The sequence below is a fragment of the Protopterus annectens genome, chromosome 1.part1 (genome assembly GCF_019279795.1).
Source record: "Protopterus annectens isolate FY-2018-M chromosome 1.part1, PAN1.0, whole genome shotgun sequence".
Classification (NCBI taxonomy): domain Eukaryota; kingdom Metazoa; phylum Chordata; order Ceratodontiformes; family Protopteridae; genus Protopterus; species Protopterus annectens.
The window spans coordinates 1,397,547,103-1,397,566,838 of NC_056726.1; the positions used below are offsets into that span (position 1 = coordinate 1,397,547,103).

Sequence of the window (19,736 nt, forward strand, 5' to 3'; positions counted from 1 at the left end):
TATTAAAGATGATTAAGTTCTGCCCTAATCTTAAACTGCTATTGTAGATTGTCTCAGCAAGTACTATGTCATCATTTCTACACTGTCTAGTGTAGTAAACATGCAATATGGTTTTATGCCATCAGCAAAAAAGCAAACATCTTTTTCTTTCTTCCAGAATTTCTGCAATGTCATTTATAAAGGCAATGAAATAAATGGTTTCAATAGTAACCCCTGTCAAAGTCAAACATTCACTAACCTTTGATCTGATTAAATCTTATTTACTTTGGCTGTCTGGATCCTAGCCAAGATTTATTTGCATTGCAGTCTTAAAACTTACTCTAAAACATTCCTTTCAACTTATAAATACAAGAAATCTGGACAAAGCCAAAAATAATGGGGGGGGGGGGGGGGGGGTTGAAGACTTAAAGTCAGGGACAACTTTTAAATTTTGTTGTTAAAAACTTAGAAAGTTGCTACAATAGGTTTTGCACTAACATGCAATTTCTGAAGGATATAAAGTCTGAAATTCAAATGTATATCATTATTTAATGGCATCAATCCTCAATGACTTGTTGGAAAACCACCAATTTTACGAAGAACAAACCAAAAATATGGGGTACAAATCTGAACATTCTGCAAAAATCTGGACAGTTGACAGATAAAACATTCCAAACTGCTTTTCATTTTGTGTATCAAGACTTAAATGCATTGTGAAAATCACTGTATGACATACCTACAGCCTCTTTATCATCAAATACCCTGGTTATACAATCAAAGTAGTTCACATGATCCACTAGCCTGCATACAGTCCAACATTATCTTCTTTGGCAATGATTTTATGTTTTTCCCAATAACTGACATCAAAGTAATAAGACTGTTTCCAAACCCTGTCTTGCTTCCATGACTCTGAACAGCAATACAATTTGCCATAATCCAGTCAAATGTTACCCTCTGCAGATAACAGTTACTAAACAAAAGCAAATATAATAGCTTTCAGAGATTAAATAGGCTAAATAAAACTTATTTCCTTCAGTGAACCATACAAAAAGCTGTATTAAGTTGAATTGTGTAAATATTTATTTTCATAAACCTGTCTGATGTTTCCGAATATAAAAAATGCACAGAATATACACAAAATCTAAACTATACTTAGTATGTAATTGCTTCTAGTGGAATTGCAGGATGACCATTTAAAACTGAAGCTAAATTTCATTATGAAATGTAGAGATCTACAGTGTCTAAAATCTTAAATAAATCATTACCTTACTTGCCCCCCAAGAGTTAGACTGTGGGAAATGGAAAAGCAAAATTCAGACTGAAGAAACTTGGAAATACTGCCTGGGACTTGTGTAAGTTTAGATACAGACAGGTAGTTAGTTAATGTCTTAATTTGAAATTGTGCAAGTGGACTGAAATTCTCTCCTCAGCTCAAGCTGGAAATCATCTATCTGTGACACAAGATAACTGCTAATTTGCTTACAAGCCAGAGGCATATATAAAATCAAGTATATCTATAGTGCTGGTAAAGACAGGCCAGATGAACTGCAAGGAGTTCTACATGCCATTTGTCTGTTTAAAGACATTTAATTTGTATTTTCTTTACGCAAATTTACAGCTGCTTGTATATTTGATTTTACAAAATTCCTTGCTTAATTCTTTTTATTTAACATAAATAATGTTATTATTCAGCATCAAAACCCTGGGGCTCTTGATTTAGTAATGTGTACGACAGTAATTGCTGAACTTGAGAAATTCTTAGCTGTTTTCTTCCACCCTTTGAAGAGTTAATGATCAAGCTATTGTTACCATACAAATATTTGATGGTTGGCTTATTTTAAGGGTAACCAGTAACTGTTTCTTTGTTGTGCATGAGTGCTCTTACATGCAGCAATATTATAATAAAGACATGGAATGTGCTGTTGATTCATGGGTTCACAGGTGTATTCTAGCCTAGCTGTGGAACCCAACCCAATTGCGCCACCATGTACCTTCAGTGTCTATTAGGAGGGATATGTTAGTTTGGAGGTGGCTAAGGGCTTTGTGGGGGGAGGTATGTTAGTTAAGTAATATTTTACTTACTGTCTGCCTCTGTCCATTAGAGACATTGGGGGCCAGACTGAGAGTGAATTTACAATTTCCCATCCAATGGTTAAGTTTACATTTGAATAGTCAGGGATGAACTCTGCTTCACATGGATGGGGAGCCTATTCCATAGCACGGGGATTCTTTGACATGTATATCTGTCTCACCATCATGTTCTATTTATGTCACTAGCAAATTTTAAATCCTTGTACCTATTGTTTCCAGTGTTCTTTTTGTGGATGTGCAAAACATCCATCAGGGCTTATATGCCAGGCATAGATCGCTTCTCAGTAGGCTGTAGGAGACTGAGTACAGAGTTAGGGCTTTAAGATGATCTGTATAAGACAGTGTGTTAATATGCTGGATTCTCCTGGTGAGGAGCCTTTGTTGGAGTTCCAGCTGTTGCAAATGCCTGGTCAGAAACATGCCAAAGGGAGCATTGCACTCAAGGACGGTCTGATAAAGGCTGAGTAAAGTGGTATTATAATTTCCTTGGACCTGATGTCATGTCCTTACTTATAAGTTGGGGAACATAGAATGACTTTCTTACTATCGTATGTGTTGGCTGAAGGGCAGATTACAGTCTGCATATGTTCCCAGATCCCTAACTACCAGGTCAACTCTTAGGGCTATTTTATCAATGGAATAATGGGTTGTGTGGACATTTTCTCAAAGGGCACTACAATGCACTTCTGTACATTGAGTTTTAAACCATGGCTTTGGCATCAGTCATTTGTCTTTGTTAGGCCCTCTTACAGGATGTTAGTGTCATGGGTGAATCTATGATAGCTCCATATTTACATTTAGATGTGAACTTGGTGACCCAGAGGCCCTTAATATTATCTTTCATTTCTAAGAAGTAAATGCCAAACAGGAGGGGGCCCAGCACAGATCCCTGAAGTACTCCTCTGGTGACTGGTCTCTCCAAACCTGACTTCTTGAGTCCTATCTGTGAGCCAGATGGAAATCTAACAAAGTTATGTAGGAATTTATGCCATGTTTGGTGAGTTTGTCAACAACACATGAGTAGTGTACCATACTGAACACCTTAGCCAAGTCAAGGTAGGCGGTATGCACCATCTTCCCTTCATGCATTGCCTTGGTGACATTTAAAAAGAAGTCTACCAGGTTAAGTAGGCAGACAAAGCCAAAGTGGGATCGGTCCAATGCCTGTAGGATAACAATGTCCTTTCTGATCATTTCCACAGTAATTCATGCAATGGATTTGTATATTAGGCTTGTCAAACTGATGGGTCTGTAGTTTCTGGGGTCAGATAATGGACCACCCCTGTGAAGAAAGATGACCACTGCAGTCCTTCATTCACTTAGTACATAACCTGGAATATTGTCAGAGCCCACTAAGGCAGACCTGTTCCCTGCTGATATTGGGGTGGATTGGGGGATTTCAAAGGATTAGCAAGATGGAGTTGGGAGTGAACTTTGGGCTGAATTTGTCAGCCAGCAAACTCACTATGTCTCTCTGCTCAGTGAAGATGGTGCCATTTAACACAAGTTCAGCATACTGCTGTGTGCTTACTTTAAGGTTTCAGACAAAGCTGAAGAAAGCCTTGTGGTTGTCCTTAATCTGAGAGGCTATCCTGACTTCGAAGTTAGCCTTGTTGGACTTAATTAATCCGATTAGTTTCCTGTTTAGTTTAATCAGTGAGTTCTTGTCTTTATGAGAGTAGCTCTTTCTGATTTTAGCCATGAGTCATTTTTCCATTTTGTTACATGCCATGTTATGGTTGGTATTCCACCTGTGTGGATTGCTTTTGGTGGCTTACTTCTGGTAGATTCAACAGCTTCTACATAGCCATTCACATGTCTGTACATGGTTTCTGTGACTGATTCTGCATAGATTGCTGTGATCTCAGGGTTTGGGGGGCATTGAGTTTTGACATACTATTGTTCAGTAGGACATATTTTGCTTTAGAATAGTACTATTGCTGGTTTAGTTGGGTTTTCAAAGTTAATTTTTATTTTGAAGGCGATGTCTTTGTGATCCACCCTCACCATTGAGGACATGAAATGGTGGGGGGGGGGGTCATCACTCCCCCCATTTTGGTGAGTACTAAGTCCAGTATGTTTGAACTTCTGTTTGGACAGCACACCTTCTGGTCCAGGGTATTTGTGTTAATAAAGTCCAGAAAATTTTGTACCAGCGAGTCTGAGGCGCGTCTATATCAGAAGATTAAACGCTAAAAATAGTGAACGCTCTTCTATCGAACTTAAAAATCCAAAACCTTAAAATGTCGAAGGAACAGATCAGCGAATTTTTTCCCAGGGAAAAAAAATTTGCTGATCCAAAAAACAATGTGCAGGCAAAATAAAGTGGGGAGCTTCACCACCCCCACACACCCCCAACTTAAATATACCAACTCCGCGAGATAACCACAGTGGAGAAAACAACAAAGTCCGGAGAACGGCCCATTGATTTTTTTTCCATGGGAAAAAAATCGATGTTCCCTGCCTTCAACATTTTCAGGTTTTGCATTTTAAAGTTCGATGTAAGAGCATTCACTAATTTAAGCATTCGCACTTCTGATAGGGACCCTTTGAGGCAGGGTAAGTTTCCTAGTCTATACAGGGGAAGTTAAAATCTCCCAAGGGTATTTGGTTTGATGGTGAGTGTACTCCAGTAGGTCTAGGTACAAGTTCTGAGATTCTCAGAGCATAGAAGGTGACCTATAATTATCTAGGATATGGTAAGGGCCTTTATCTATAGCATGTTGCGCATGGATTAATTCCAGGGCATCATCCTGTTTAACCAGCCTGGAAGTATATTTTCTGCTGATGTAGATCAAGACACCTCCAACTTTAGACACTGTCTATTCTGCTGTTGGTCTAAATGTGTGTAAGCCAATGTAACCTTGCACTGCTGGAGTAATTTCTATGGCTTTAAACATAACCTTGCACTGCTGGAGTAATTTCTATGGCTTTAAACAAGTCTCGGTAATCGCACACAGGTCTATATTCTCTAGGGTGAGGAGAGCTGGTAGGGTACAGAGTTTCTTGCTGAGGCTCCTAGCATTGAGCAGTAACACCTTAAGGCTTCTTTGAGATTGTTTTTTGCTTTGCTGGAAGGTTTGTCATTTTGGCATTGCCTAAAACAGCTCTCTGGGGATGGTTAGAGTTTTAGGCAATATCTAAAAGTGGGGGGGGGGCAGGTGCATAGCAAAGCATTCTGTTAACCACATCTTACCATGCTGACAGATATTGGATTACCCCGCAGTGACAGCAAAAACTAAGCTAATTGTGAAAAATCAATTGTTTTTGTTTATACTGTGGCATCATCCTTGGTAGAGGTAGAATGCTGCTTAGTGCAAAGCACACACCTGTTTGTGACAAATATTCAGAGAGATCAATAATGTCTCTTTTCACATAGTCCAATGAGGTATGTCTCAAATCATTTGTTTATTTGACATTTGTTAACCGGGTTGGTCCAACTGGGCCAAAAGCCCATTTTCAGTGGAGACCAGAGGAGAAAAGCTCCATAGTAATACAAACAAAAAGATAAGTACAAAGCCATACAAAAAATGAAGGGATGGTGACATAAGGCAGTACTAATCAGTTATTGAGGACAGAGAAATCCTGTACAAAGTAGTTAGGCATTGTGTACAAAAGTGAAAAATACAGAGTGTGATAAATTCACTAAAGCTGATACAAGTCTATTAGGTATAAGGGTATTTACATAGATTGCGGTTACAAATAATACAACAAAATAATACATATATGCATAGACTTGAAAGTGTGATATGATATCTTTATAAAAGAGGAGAGAAGAAATGAGAGTTATCCCAGTGAGAAGAAATGAGGAAAAGAAGATGGAGGATGGAGACAGAAGGTGTGGGGGTTAGGTGGGGTTTACACTTATATGGACTATGACAGAATCATATTTGTACCTGTGAACAAGTGCATGTATGAAATTGCGGATCCTGGCTCCAGATAAGCTGCTGTTATCTTCCCCTTGTCTAGCCTGGTGATTAGGTCATCTGTGTGTTATACGATGGAATCCCTCATGGCTAGAGTCCTGGGTAAAGTGTCTGCTTGTCTTATGGGCTTTGATCTTGGGGGAACATTAGGTGTTGCCTTATATGTGGTGTTTGCTGTTGCTTTTGGCGTGTGCTTTCGAGATTGCTGAGGATAAGTGCTGTCAATTGTAGGCTTAGGAGGCCTTTGAGGTTTGTGAAGTTTTCTTTTACATGCCTCAGCATAAGATGGTCTATTTGTGTGATGATAATGTAGAGATGTCATTAATCCATTCAGGAAATACTGTGTGTGTGTGTGTGTGTACACGCGCATGATTGTATGTAAAATAATCTTAGTCAGGTTTCAATTACTGTTGGTGAGATTGCACTGGAAGTCACTGGGCCCAATATGAGGTGGTTGAGGTCATGAGAAACCACTGCTTATAACTCTGCAGCTATCAATGTAAAGCTTATCTGGGTGTGGAAGGTATTAGCTGAGGCAGCAGTGTGCATTTACTATACACTCTTAAGGCCAGCCACCAACCACATATTATCTAGTGGTCAGCAGTGTGAATCATGAAACCATAACCCCTGACTGCCACATATTAATCTAATGGCAGTAGATGGATTATAAACACAACTCCCTGGACCAGAAAGTCAATAAACCAACCAGGGGTGCAACCATACCGGATCTGGTCCTTACTAATATGGGAGACTGGTGCACACCCCGTACTGTATTGCCTTCCCTGGTAAGGTCAGACCACAAAATGGTCTCTTTGAAGTAAAAATAAAACCTGGACCCCCAGCTAAACCTGGAATATTCAGGAACTATTCTAAGGCTAACCTCCTGCTATTAAGCGAAACTTGGCACAATTTCAAGCCCCAATAAACCCTGAAAACACTGCTGCCTATGCAGAACTGTTCACAGAAACCCTGTACAAGCATGTTAATAGCTGCATAGAGGCAGCTATACCAACCAGGAAGAAGTACAGAGCTAACTCAAAAAACATGCCACTCTGGTGGAATCACAAAATCAATTGGCTGTATAACAGGAGGAAGAAAATCATGGCAAAAATTAGGAGGTCCAGCACCCAGCAGGATAAAAGAACTCTCATCAAATTAAACAAACAACTCAGAGGACAAACACAGTCTACCAAAGTCAAATTTGAGGTACGTTTGGCCTCCCAGGCCAAGGACAAACACAAAGCATTCTTTAGCTATGTCTGCAACCTCAAAAACAGTACACAATTGTGTGCAGAGCTCATTGTAAATGAAGCCACATATACTGAGTCACAAAAACCAAAAAGAAAAATCTAGCAAAGCTAGACTTTCCATGGACATTCAAAATTGCCATTTAGCTGAAACACCGGATGTCCTTAAAGGGTAATTTGCATATATCCCATATTGCCTCTAATACAAAAGGTTTAAGGTATCACAAAGTGGAAAGTCTAGTTTTGCTAGATTTTTATTTTTTAACCGATTGTTTTTTCTGTGTGACCTTTTTACTTATTGTTTTAGTTTGTTAGTTGGGATATTTTGCAGTCACCCCAATTTTAAGGATATCAGTTGGGTACGACAACCCTGTGTTTCCAATTTTTAGCCAGACATTCCACTCATGCTGTACTGATGGTGTCATAAGAAGGCAAAAACGTGCATGTCCACAGCTAGTAGGGTTTGGCTTTTTTGGTCTGTAGACTTAAAAGAAAAACTCACAGACATTCAAAACTGACAATTAGCTGAAATGCCTGATGTTCTTAGAGTAATTTGCATATATCCATTGTTGACTCTAAGAGGCTTAAAAAATACTTCCAAATTCATGTCTGCTTTTCAAAGAATTACGAACAGTGAGCCCTGTAGTTTTATTCTAATTAATTACTAACAGTGAGCCCTGTACTTTCATTCAAACATCAAAATAAACAATATCCAAATGTAAAAAAAGGAACCAGTTTTAGAAATCCTAATTTAAGCTCCAGTATTACCAGTTTCAAAGCAATTTTTATATAAAAATGTCAAGATTTTTCTAATAACTACATGCATTTGATAAGCCCTCTAAATCCTCATTTCTAATCCCTGGCCCTGGGCAGAAGCCTGCATTTGTTTGCAACTCAGTGAGAAACTACAACTTCACTATTGTATATAAAAGGAGAGGACTCTTGGTTAAACTACACAATTTATTACAAAGCTCATTCCAGGTTTAGTTACTGTTGTCCCACCACACCCCTTACAGATGTTCTTCCCCTCAGTCATCAAGTAATCATCAAAAAGCAATGCAAAGCATTTTCATGCAAGAAACAGGAAAAAAAGCAAAGGTACTAGCAATAACTTGTTATATTTAGTTAAATCTGTATTTAAACTAGACATTGGACAGCTTATCATAAAACTAATGAAATAATAACAAAGCATGGGTACAGTGACTACAACATACCAACTATAGGAATCAAGATAAAATACGGTTAGTGCACCAAAAATGCATATGGTGTTGAAGCCTGTTTTTTTATACTGCAGTTTTTGGATCAAAATACTCCAGGGAGTAGACACCTACTCAACTACTCCCCCAAATAACTAATTAATTAATACTACCTTCCTTCCATCTCAAACACCTGTTTTAGTCAGAATAACCAAAACTCAAACTTGACAGATAAGACATCAACTGGCAACAGCAAAATGAGTGCCTTCATAAATTGTGTTTGCTCTTCATACCCATGACTTAACAGTATGGTTATTCCATAGTTTAAAAGCCTGACTTGATTTAAAAGTGATTAATAGCATGATAAGGTTAAATACTATGGTTTTATGTATCTGTAATGGCTACAATGTGACATAACACCTTTATAGACACAAGACAGAAATGGTTCAACAGTTAGTTTATAATATGACATTTAATATACATTTTACTTCACTGAGAACTCACCAAGTTGAACCAGGTAATAGACTGTTAAAAGGATCTGCATTTCAACTGAAAGAGGATGTATTGTGGAGGTGCCATACTGTTCATAAGCCCGTGGTAAGGACTGTGAGTTCAAGTAACAGTTTTGTAACAATGAACTTACAATGATGTCATTCAGGTTTCCATACAGATATGGAAAATTGCCATGACCTAGAGAATAAAGAATCGTGGGGGTTAGAATCAAAGTGCTTTTCATATTGTAATACTCGCAACTATTATTACATAATACAAGACTGTATGCTTGCTTTATATCAACTCAAAAAGTCACTCCTGCAGTATAACAATTGTCTTGAGAGTATTTATCTTCTTCTTATTTTCAGAATAAGTATATTGTATCACTTGATTACTTAGACAACATAACTTTATTCATAATATGATCTGGAGAGCCATTTTAAGTGAATGGTCTTCTGACAACGGTATTATTAACTTTTACAGAGATCTTGTAACCTCTGAGATAGTTATATTAATTTATGGGGTACATGGGCAAAGCCTCCTGCATAACATGTGACGGTCTTGACTCTCACATTAAAAACATGTCAGTGGGAGCATAATCATTTACAGGGCTGGATGACTTGTGGTAAAAAGGAAGACAACTTACGAAGATGACCCCTATGCATGTGCGATACCATCTTGACTACTAGAAACAACACAAACCAGTCACCAAGTGCAGCAAACCACAGCTGAATTCCAAACACAAACCAAGAAACTGCCACAACACGTTTCCTGTGAATAATGAGCTGGGAACGAAGCTTCCAGTTAAAACCAAGTTTTAATGTAGAAAACTGCCCCAACACGTTTTCACTGTTAATACATTAACGTTGCTAAATATCACCACACGTTTTCGTAAGAGTAGCACTCAAACTTCATCAGATGAAAAAATCTTCTGAGCATACACCTCCCTTTTTGTAACCTTTCAATTAATCAATTGAATCAGCAAATCAACATTTAAAGAAACATGCTGTCATACAGTTAAATACAATGATAAATCATCCCTTTCATAGTAAAAGAATTTAAAACCAAACAGAAAATATATTATTGATAAATACCAATTCATTTCATGTTTAAATATAAACTGAACAGATAAATAAAACTGAATTATCATATAAACTGACATTAGAATACAGTACTGAAAATGATACAAAAAATATATAAAGTGTATATTTTGCTTGATGCCTATTTCACAATTTTGCTGTTCTAAGCTTAAGCAACAGAAATATATTCATTCATACCCGGGTATTTGTTAGCTTCAAATACCACTTGCCAGTATGTCTCTCTAAATTCCAACCTAGTTTCCCAGGGGCCTCCCCTCGATTCCCTAGACACCATTTCTACCACAAAGAAATGGTATTTTGCTTGGAGGCATGAAGGAGTGTGTTTGAATAGGGCATTTCTAGGATTGCCTTTGTGGATATCATTCATATGTTCATATATCCTATGTTTGAGGGTTCTCTCAGTCTTGCCTGTATAAAATCCTTCACACTCTTTACATAGAGCTACATAAACTAGGCCCTGTGAATTGCAGTTGGAATAATTATAAGCCTCTATCCATTTCTTCCTAGCTGTTATAAATACTTTCTGTTGTTGAAGAATATATTTACACTGTGGGCATGCCCCACATTTATATGTTCCCTTAGATTTATTGGAAAATATAGAAGGGGAGTTGTTACCTTCTAATAAGTTCTTTATATTGAACCCCTTTCGAAAAACTGTTTTAATGGTCTTCCCTTTTAAATTTGGTAAATCCGTATATTCATTAAATTTAGCCCATTCACTTTCAACTATATTTCTTATAGTGTAGACATTAGCACTAAAATTGGTAATGAACATATGTAAACCCTGCTTCACCTTGCTCTGGACCTGTTGGTACTGTAGTTTGTATTAGTCCAGTCCCTAAAACAGGTTTACATTTCCATTGTCTATTGTCACATACCTCCCTTTGTATATCCATTATTAATTCCAGAGGGTATTCCCTCTGCAGGAACATTTCCCTGAGTTTGTCACACTCTTCCAAAAAAATCTACTTCCCAAGAAGTCATGCGACAAGCTCGAACATATTATCCCTTGACTATGCTCTTTTTTGATATGAGTGTGAACTACTAAATCTAATGTAAGTATTTGAGAAGGTGGGTTTCCCGTATATACTGGATTTAAACCCATTCTGTCACATGTAGAGAAACATCTAAATAATTAATGGAATCCATGGTCACTTGATAGGTGAACCTTAAAAAAATAGTACTCTGATTAATATAATTAATAAATTCCTTGGGGATTTCATCTGTACCAGTCCAGAAAATACACGTCATCTAGGAATCGGGTGTAAAAATTCCAAAACTCAACATATTTACTATTGTGTATAAATTTCTTTTCCCATACAGACAAAACCATGTCAGCGTAAGTGGGAGCACAATGGACTCCCATAGCCACCCCAGATTCCTGCTTGTAAAATTCCCCTTGAAAATACAAAAAATTATTTCTCAATACTAATTCGGCTAATTCTAAAATAATAAAAATATCATTTTCACTAGCCTTAGAAGTACCCCTCAGGGCCTCCTCTATCTAAGCCAACCCTACCTCATGGGGAATGACAGAAAATAGGTCAACAACATCAATTGTAACAAATTTGAAATTAGCTACCTTCAAGTCAGGTGTAATACGTCTCAAAAACTCCCATGAGTCTTTTAATAAATGGGTGTCTTTGCCCCAAAGGTTTTTCATTTTCCAGTCTAAAAACTTGGATAAAGGGGAAATCTTGGATACTTGAGATGCCACTATTGGTCTAAGGGGGGAATTGGATACATCTTTATGAACCTTAGGGACCCAGAATATCGAGGGCACCCTAGGTGTTGAAGTTTCCAGATATGAATATGTGTCATGATCTTTAACTCCCTGGTCAAACAAATCTTTAAGGGCCAGGTCAATTTTTTTATACGAAATATTAATTTCATTAATTGACACCTGACTATATCTGGAACTATCTTGCAAAATGTAATACATTTTACAATCATAAATGATTTTATCCATCAATATAATACCTCCTCCTTTATCTGGCTCCATAACCTGGATGTTAGAATTTTTTCTCAGAGTTTGGAGAAGTATCCATTCATTCTCTTCCAAAATTGGACCCCCGCATATGAACCTTGAGTTTATTTCTTTTTTCAATTGAGGGTGTATAGGGGGATTGAAAGTACTGTGTTTTCAACGTCCATTGTTGGATATTACCATCGAATTATGTCCAAACATATTTTCCAAATTTAATTTTCTAATGAAGATTTTAACACCCAAAATAGTCTGAGCTAAATTGCTACTCTGACTAGGTACAAATTTGAAGCCTTTAGTAAAAAGGCTAAATAATTCTTGTGTCACCACCAAGTGGCTATAATTATAAATATGAAATCCAGCTTGGGTAACTATTTCATACCCATCCCCTTGCTCTTTACTAATATCTAATTCTAAGACTGTTGCCATTTTGCTGTTTTACATATAATAATATGTTCATTACCAATTTTAGTGCTAATGCCTACACTATAAGAAATATAGTTGAAAGTGAATAGGCTAAATTTAATGAATATACGGATTTACCAAATTTAAAAGGGAAGACCATTAAAACAGTTTTTCGAAAGGGGTTCAATATAAAGAACTTATTAGAAGGTAACAAACTCCCTTCTATATTTTCCAATAAATCTAAGGGAACATATAAATGTGGGGCATGCCCACAATGTAAATATATTCTTCAACAACAGAAAGTATTTATAACAGCTAGGAAGAAATGGATAGAGACTTACAATTATTCCAACTGCAATTCTCAGGGGCTAGTTTATGTAGCTGTATGTAAAGAGTGTGAAGGACTTTATATAGGCAAGACTGGGAGAAAGAACCCTCAAACGTAGAATATATGAACATATGAATGATATCCAGAAAGGCAATCCTAGAAATGCCCTATTCAAACACACTCTTTCATGCCTCCAAGCAAAATACCATTTCTTTGTGGTAGAAATGGTGTCTAGGGAATCGAAGGGAGGTCCCTGGGAAACTCTGTTGGAATTTAGAGAGACATACTGGCAAGTGGTATTTGAAGCTAACAAATACCCGGGTATGAATGAATATATTTCTGTTGTTCCCTTGCTTAAGCTTAGAACAGCGAAACTGTGAAATAGGCATCAAGCAAAATATACACTTTATATATATTTTGTATCATTTTCAGTACTGTATTCTAATGGCAGTGTATATGATAATGCAATTTTATTTATCTGTTCAGTTTATATTTAAACATGAAATTAACTGGTATTTATCAGTAATATATTTTCTATTTGGTTTTAAATTCTTTTACTATGAAAGGGATGATTTTAACATTGTATTTAACTGTATGACAGCATGTTTCTTTAAATGTTAATTGATTTGTTGATTCAATTGATTAATTGAAAGGTTACAAAAATCGAGGTGTATGCTCAGAAGATCTGATGAAGTTTGAGTGCTACCCTTACGAAAACGTGTGGTGATATTTAGCAACGTTAATGTATTAACAGTGAAAACGTGTTGTGGCAGTTTTCTACATTAAAACTTGGTTTTAACTGGAAGCTTCATTCCCAGCTCATTATTCACAGGAAACATGTCGTAGCAGTTTCTTGGTTTGTGTTTGGAATTCAGCTGTGGTTTGCTGCACTTGTTGACTGGTTTGTGTTGTTTTTTGTTGCCTTTATACCAGCCATACTCCTTTTTTGTTGTTAGTTTGATTCATGGAGGACTGTCCAGGCAGTACCACACCCACCGGACGAAACAAGGGCCATAAGGGTTCCGAGGTGGGAGAATTCCGCAAGATTGCGGGACAACTTACTCAACTTATAGACTTACTAACACCAATAAGTCAAGGATTGTCAGTTTTGTTCGCTAAGGCTTCCAACCCTTCTGGAAATGGTATTGACAACTTACCTACCAGCAGACTGTTACCCCCGGGACAGGACAATCATGGTACGGCTCCAGGTATACCAGCTGAGAGTTCCGGAAGCGGTAACACAAATTTTCAGGTTACACCAAATATTTTGTGTGTAAGTGATGGCGGTTTAGGCAGAATACCATCTACATCTTTAGTGCAAGAAAGGAACACACCAGGGGACTTCTATGACTGGCTTAACCAACAAGTACCCTTTCAGCTTCCTGAGGGTACTCATACGAGGTCTGAAACCAACGACACCTACAGGGAAACACTGGACAAATTACAGACTGCCTTGTTAAGGTACAAGACTTTACATTTAGATAATGTGTATTTGTATCAGTGTTTAAGTAAACACATTGTACCTAAGGGATTAGGAATTTTCAAATATCCCAATAATGTTGTGGAAGGCAGTGAATTCCACAAAGAGTTGCTGAATATTTTTAATGTTTGTGGCTTAGAAATTGTTCAAGCTATAATTAGAAACAATGAAAGGGAAATAAGCAAACTTAAAGAATTAATTGATTTGTATAATGAGCGTATCACATCAGACTTCATGTTTAGTATTGAAATTGAAAAGAATAGATACTACGACATTAGGGTTCAAATTGATAAGAAATGTGACAATATAATCAAAAGAAAATATAAAAAGCTTGAACGTGATATTAGAGATTATAATGATGGAATACAATACCCAGCACCCCTACGTACCCATTATAGTACATTTAATCAAGGAAGGGATACACATCCGAATGCCCCATCCTCCAATAGGGGAGTTTATGAGGATACAAGGGAACAAGCAGGTGGTCCAAATTTTAATGACAACAACCCTGAGCCCCTTTCTCGTAGGTCTGAAAGAATTCGTAACAAGAATTTAAATGGGAACAACAACCATTTTTTCAGGGGACAATACCAGCAGAGGGGAGGGGGATACAACAGGGTCTGGCAACAGTCTTAGAATTAGATATTAGTAAAGAGCAAGGGGATGGGTATGAAATAGTTACCCAAGCTGGATTTCATATTTATAATTATAGCCACTTGGAGGTGACAAGAATTTTTTAGCCTTTTTACTAAAGGCTTCAAATTTGTACCTAGTCAGAGTAGCAATTTAGCTCGGACTATTTTGGATGTTAAAATCTTCATTAGAAAATTAAATTTGGAAAATATGTTTGGACATAATTCGATGGTAATATCCAACAATTGACTTAGAAAACACAGTACTTTCAATCCCCTATACACCCTCAATTGAAAAACTTAGAAAGCAGCATTGAGAAAAGAATTAGAAATAAACGCACGGTTCATATGCGGGGGTCCAATTTGGAAGAGAATGAATGGATACTTCTCCAAACTCTGAGAAAAAATTCTAACATCCGGGTTATGGAGCCAGATAAAGGAGGGGGTATTATATTGATGGATAAAATCATTTATTACAGTAAGATGTATTCCATTTTGCAAGATAGTTCCAGATATAGTCAGGTGTCAATTAATGAAATTAATATTTCGTATAAAAAAATTGACCTGGCCCTTAAAGATTTGTTTGACCAGGGAGTTATAGATCATGACACATATTCATATCTGGAAACTTCAACACCTAGGGTGCCCTCGATATTCGGGTCCCTAAGGTTCATAAAGATGTATCCAATCCCCCCCTTAGACCAATAGTGGCATCTCAAGGATCCAAGATTTCCCCTTTATCCAAGTTTTTAGACTGGAAAATGAAAAACCTTTGGGGCAAAGACACCCATTTATTAAAAAACTCATGGGAGTTTTTGAGACGTATTACACCTGACTTGAAGGTAGCTAATTTCAAATTTGTTACAATTGATGTTGTTGACCTATTTTCTGTCATACCCCATGAGGAAGGGTTGGCTTGGATAGAGGAGGCCCTGAGGGGTACTTCTAAGGCTAGTGAACATTATATATTTATTATTTTAGAATTAGCCGAATTGTATTGAAAAATAATTTTTTGTATTTTCAAGGGGAATTTTACAAACAGGAATCTGGGGTGGCTATGGGAGTCCATTGTGCTCCCACTTACGCTGACATGGTTTTGTTTGCATGGGAAAAGAAATTTATCCATAACCGTAAATATGTTGAGTTTTGGAATTTTTACACCCGATTTCTAGATGACATATGTATTTTCTGGACTGGTACAGATTAAATCCTCCAGGAATGTATTAATTATATTAATCAGAGTACTACTTTTTTAAGGTTCACCTATCAAGTGACCATGGATTCCGTTAATTATTTAGATGTTTCTCTACATGTGACAGAGAATGGGTTTAAATCCAGTATATACAGGAAACCCACCTTCTCAAATACTTATATTAGATTTAGTAGTTCACACCCATTATATCAAAAAAAGAGCATAGTCAAGGGACAATATGTTCGAGCTTGTCACGTGACTTCTTGGGAAGTAGATTTTTTGGAAGAGTGTGACAAACTCAGGGAAATGTTCCTGCAGAGGGAATACCCTCTGAAATTAATAATGGATATACAAAGGGAGGTATGTGACAATATAACAAGGGAAATTTAAACCTGTTTTAGGGACTGGACTAATACAAACTACAGTACCAACAGATCCATAGCAAGGTGAAGCAGGTTTTACATATAATAATATGTTCATTACCAATTTTAGTGCTAATGCCTACACTATAAGAAATATAGCTGAAAGTGAATGGGCTAAATTTAATGAATATACGGATTTACTAAATTTAAAAGGGAAGACCATTAAAACAGTTTTTCGAAAGGGGTTCAATAAAAATAACTTATTAGAAGGTAACAACTCCCCTTCTATATTTTCCAATAAATCTAAGGGAACATATAAATGGGGGGCATGCCCACAATGTAAATATATTCTTCAACAACAGAAAGTATTTATAACAGCTAGGAAGAAATGGATAGAGGCTTATAATTATTCCAACTGCAATTCTCAGGGGCTAGTTTATGGAGCTCTATGTAAAGAGGGTGAAGGATTTTATATAAGCAAGACTGAGAGAACCCTCAAACGTAGGATATATGAACATATGAATGATATCCAGAAAGGCAATCCTAGAAATGCCCTATTCAAACACACTCTTTCATGCCCCCAAGCAAAATACCATTTCTTTGTGGTAGAAATGGTGTCTAGGGAATCGAGGGGAGGCCCCTGGGAAACTAGGTTGGAATTTAGAGAGACATACTGGCAAGTGGTATTTGAAGCTAACAAATACCCGGGTATGAATGAATATATTTCTATTGTTCCCTTGCTTAAGCTTAGAACAGCGAAATTGTGAAATAGGCATCAAGCAAAATATACACTTTATATATATTTTGTATAATTTTCAGTACTGTATTCTAATGGCAGTTTATATGATAATACAGTTTTATTTATCTGTTTAGTTTATATTTAAACATGAAAGTAATATATTTTCTATTTGGTTTTAAATTCTTTTACTATGAAAGGGATTATTTTAACACTGTATTTAACTGTATGACAGCATGTTTCTTTAAATGTTAATTGATTTGTTGATTCAATTGATTAATTGAAAGGTTACAAAAAGGGAGGTGTATGCTCAGAAGATTTTTTCATCTGATGAAGTTTGAGTGCTACTCTTACGAAAACGTGTGGTGATAGTTAGCAACGTTAATGTATTAACAGTGAAAACGTGTTGTGGCAGTTTTCTACATTAAAACTTAGTTTTAACTGGAAGCTTCGTTCCCAGCTCATTATTCACAGGAAACGTGTCGTGGCAGTTTCTTGGTTTGTGTTTGGAATTCAGCTGTGGTTTGCTGCACTTGTTGACTGGTTTGTGTTGTTTTTTGTTGCCTTTATACCAGCCGTACTCCTTTTTTGTTGTTATCTTGACTACTAGACTACATTTTTTTGTACTTTTTATCCTGCTGTCAGTTGATTATGAACACATTCCTGATGAACCAGTTCATTCATTCCACATTGTTGGTACTGAAAGAAGTCATCATTGGGGGGGGGGGGGCATCCGGGTGGTTTGAATTTTTTTCCTTACAGACTTGTCAGATAATGTGTGTGCCCAACTAAGCAGCCAAAGGCAAACATGCAGTAAGCTATCTCTCACTTCTCCAAAGACATTGCCAGCCATCAGCTCTGCCCCTTTCTTGAAACAATGTAATTGTTTTACTTTGTCTCCACCAGGGAACTCTTACTTCCTCATGTGCTCTCCAAGTACTAGAGCCTCTCCCACCATGGAACATGTGAGCAAGCCAAGCCACTTCTCTTCCTTCTTGCCAGGCTGCTCCAGTGCTAGGACTACTAACTGAAACCTGGTCCTCTGGGTCACAGCTGTGGCTCTGTCCCTCTGTATCACACAGGTAAATGACTGCGAGACTACTTTTTGGGGAATGTGCTCTTCACATGTCTTGCCACAGTATCCTCCTCCCAGCTACACATTTATTTGCCACTGAAACACTTCTCCCTTCTGCACTCCCTTGCAACTTTTTTATTTTGCTTGCATTACTTCTCATGACTTCTTTATATAAGTGATTCACAGACCATATTGTATATCCTGGCACAGTTACAGTTCTCTTGCATCTCATCTGCTCAAGTGGGTTCTGTTGACCTAATTCAAGTACACAAAGTGGGACATTTTTCATAACATTTTACAGTATAAACAATGCCCATAATCAATACAAAGGGCCGGTTGTCACTTTTTCCCAAAATAAAGGCTCACTCTTTCATACTTTAAGGACAGCTAACTCTATCAGTGCGGTTAATTCATTTTTTTACTATCCTTATGTAGCTGGGTTTGTTGTTTTCTTGTTTTTATGTTCTCTATAACATTTGGGTTGTCCATTGCTTCTTCCTCGCTCCCATTTCTTTCATTTTTGTCTCTCATGCAGACTCCACATAAAAGGTACCCAGCCAAGAATCAAACCAGAGAACCTCTTACTTTAAGCTGACAACACTATCCACTGCATAACTCTTTTTCTCTCTCCACAGTGGAAAGACTTGCATAAACAATAGAAAGCCCCCTGAAAAGCATTAGCAGCAGCAGTACACCACCCAGTATGGAAACAGAAGGAAATGTGACAATCTCACTTAATAAAGAGCCAGAAATTCACAGACAGACCACTCTGTCAAAACTGGTTCTAGACTCCCATCGACAGACTTTTAATGTAGCAACTATAGCCGCTCAGGCTCTCTGACTATACCTCTCAACTGTCCGTTATTTCATAAAAAGTCTCTCATTTTTTGCCTCATATTTTTGTCTTGTGCCTAATAACATTTTGATTTTCAAGTAAATCAGTGACGATTCCAGTCAATTAATAATGCAAGTCATTAGAATTTCAGTCATCTTACTGTTCAAAAATGCATGCTGATGCAAAACCTGTTACTCTACTAACCTTTTAAGTAAATTAGAGTTTGTTTGTGTCTTTCGGCTTTTCCCAGATAGGGGTCGGCACAGCGGAACTCCGGTCAGCTAATGATTAGCAGTTGATTTTTACGTACCGGCTTGCCAGGCCTGACGCACAACCTTCAACGAAGGTACGCCCTATTCACGCATGTCTCCATGCAGAAGACGCTCTAGCTGAGAATCGAACCGGACAGCGTCTTACTGTGAGGCGACAACGCTACCGCAGCACCACCACCGCGGGTTTTAAGTAAATTAGAGTAACAGTTTTATTTATGCTTTGCTGACAGGGTTAGTCCTACTAGGCCAATGGACACTTTTCAGGGAGAGCCAGAAATCTGGCCATGGCACCTGCGAAAAGTTCTGTACTCATTTCCAGCACTAGGTAACACCAGGGGCCCAGCACTAGTGCTTGGAGAAATCCAAGATGGAAAAAGGGGCAAACATCGCTGCTGGAGAACTTT

General features: G+C 37.5%; 1 protein-coding gene across 1 annotated transcript in view; it reads right to left on the reverse strand.

Annotated features, from left to right (window-relative positions):
- Positions 1-19,736, reverse strand: part of GREB1 (growth regulating estrogen receptor binding 1) — a 3,935,532-nt gene that overhangs the window by 1,807,770 nt on the left and 2,108,026 nt on the right. The window contains exon 10 of the mRNA XM_044082225.1: positions 8,944-9,129. Within this exon, the coding sequence (XP_043938160.1) occupies positions 8,944-9,129 (186 nt within the window). The remainder of the gene's footprint in view (positions 1-8,943; positions 9,130-19,736) is intronic.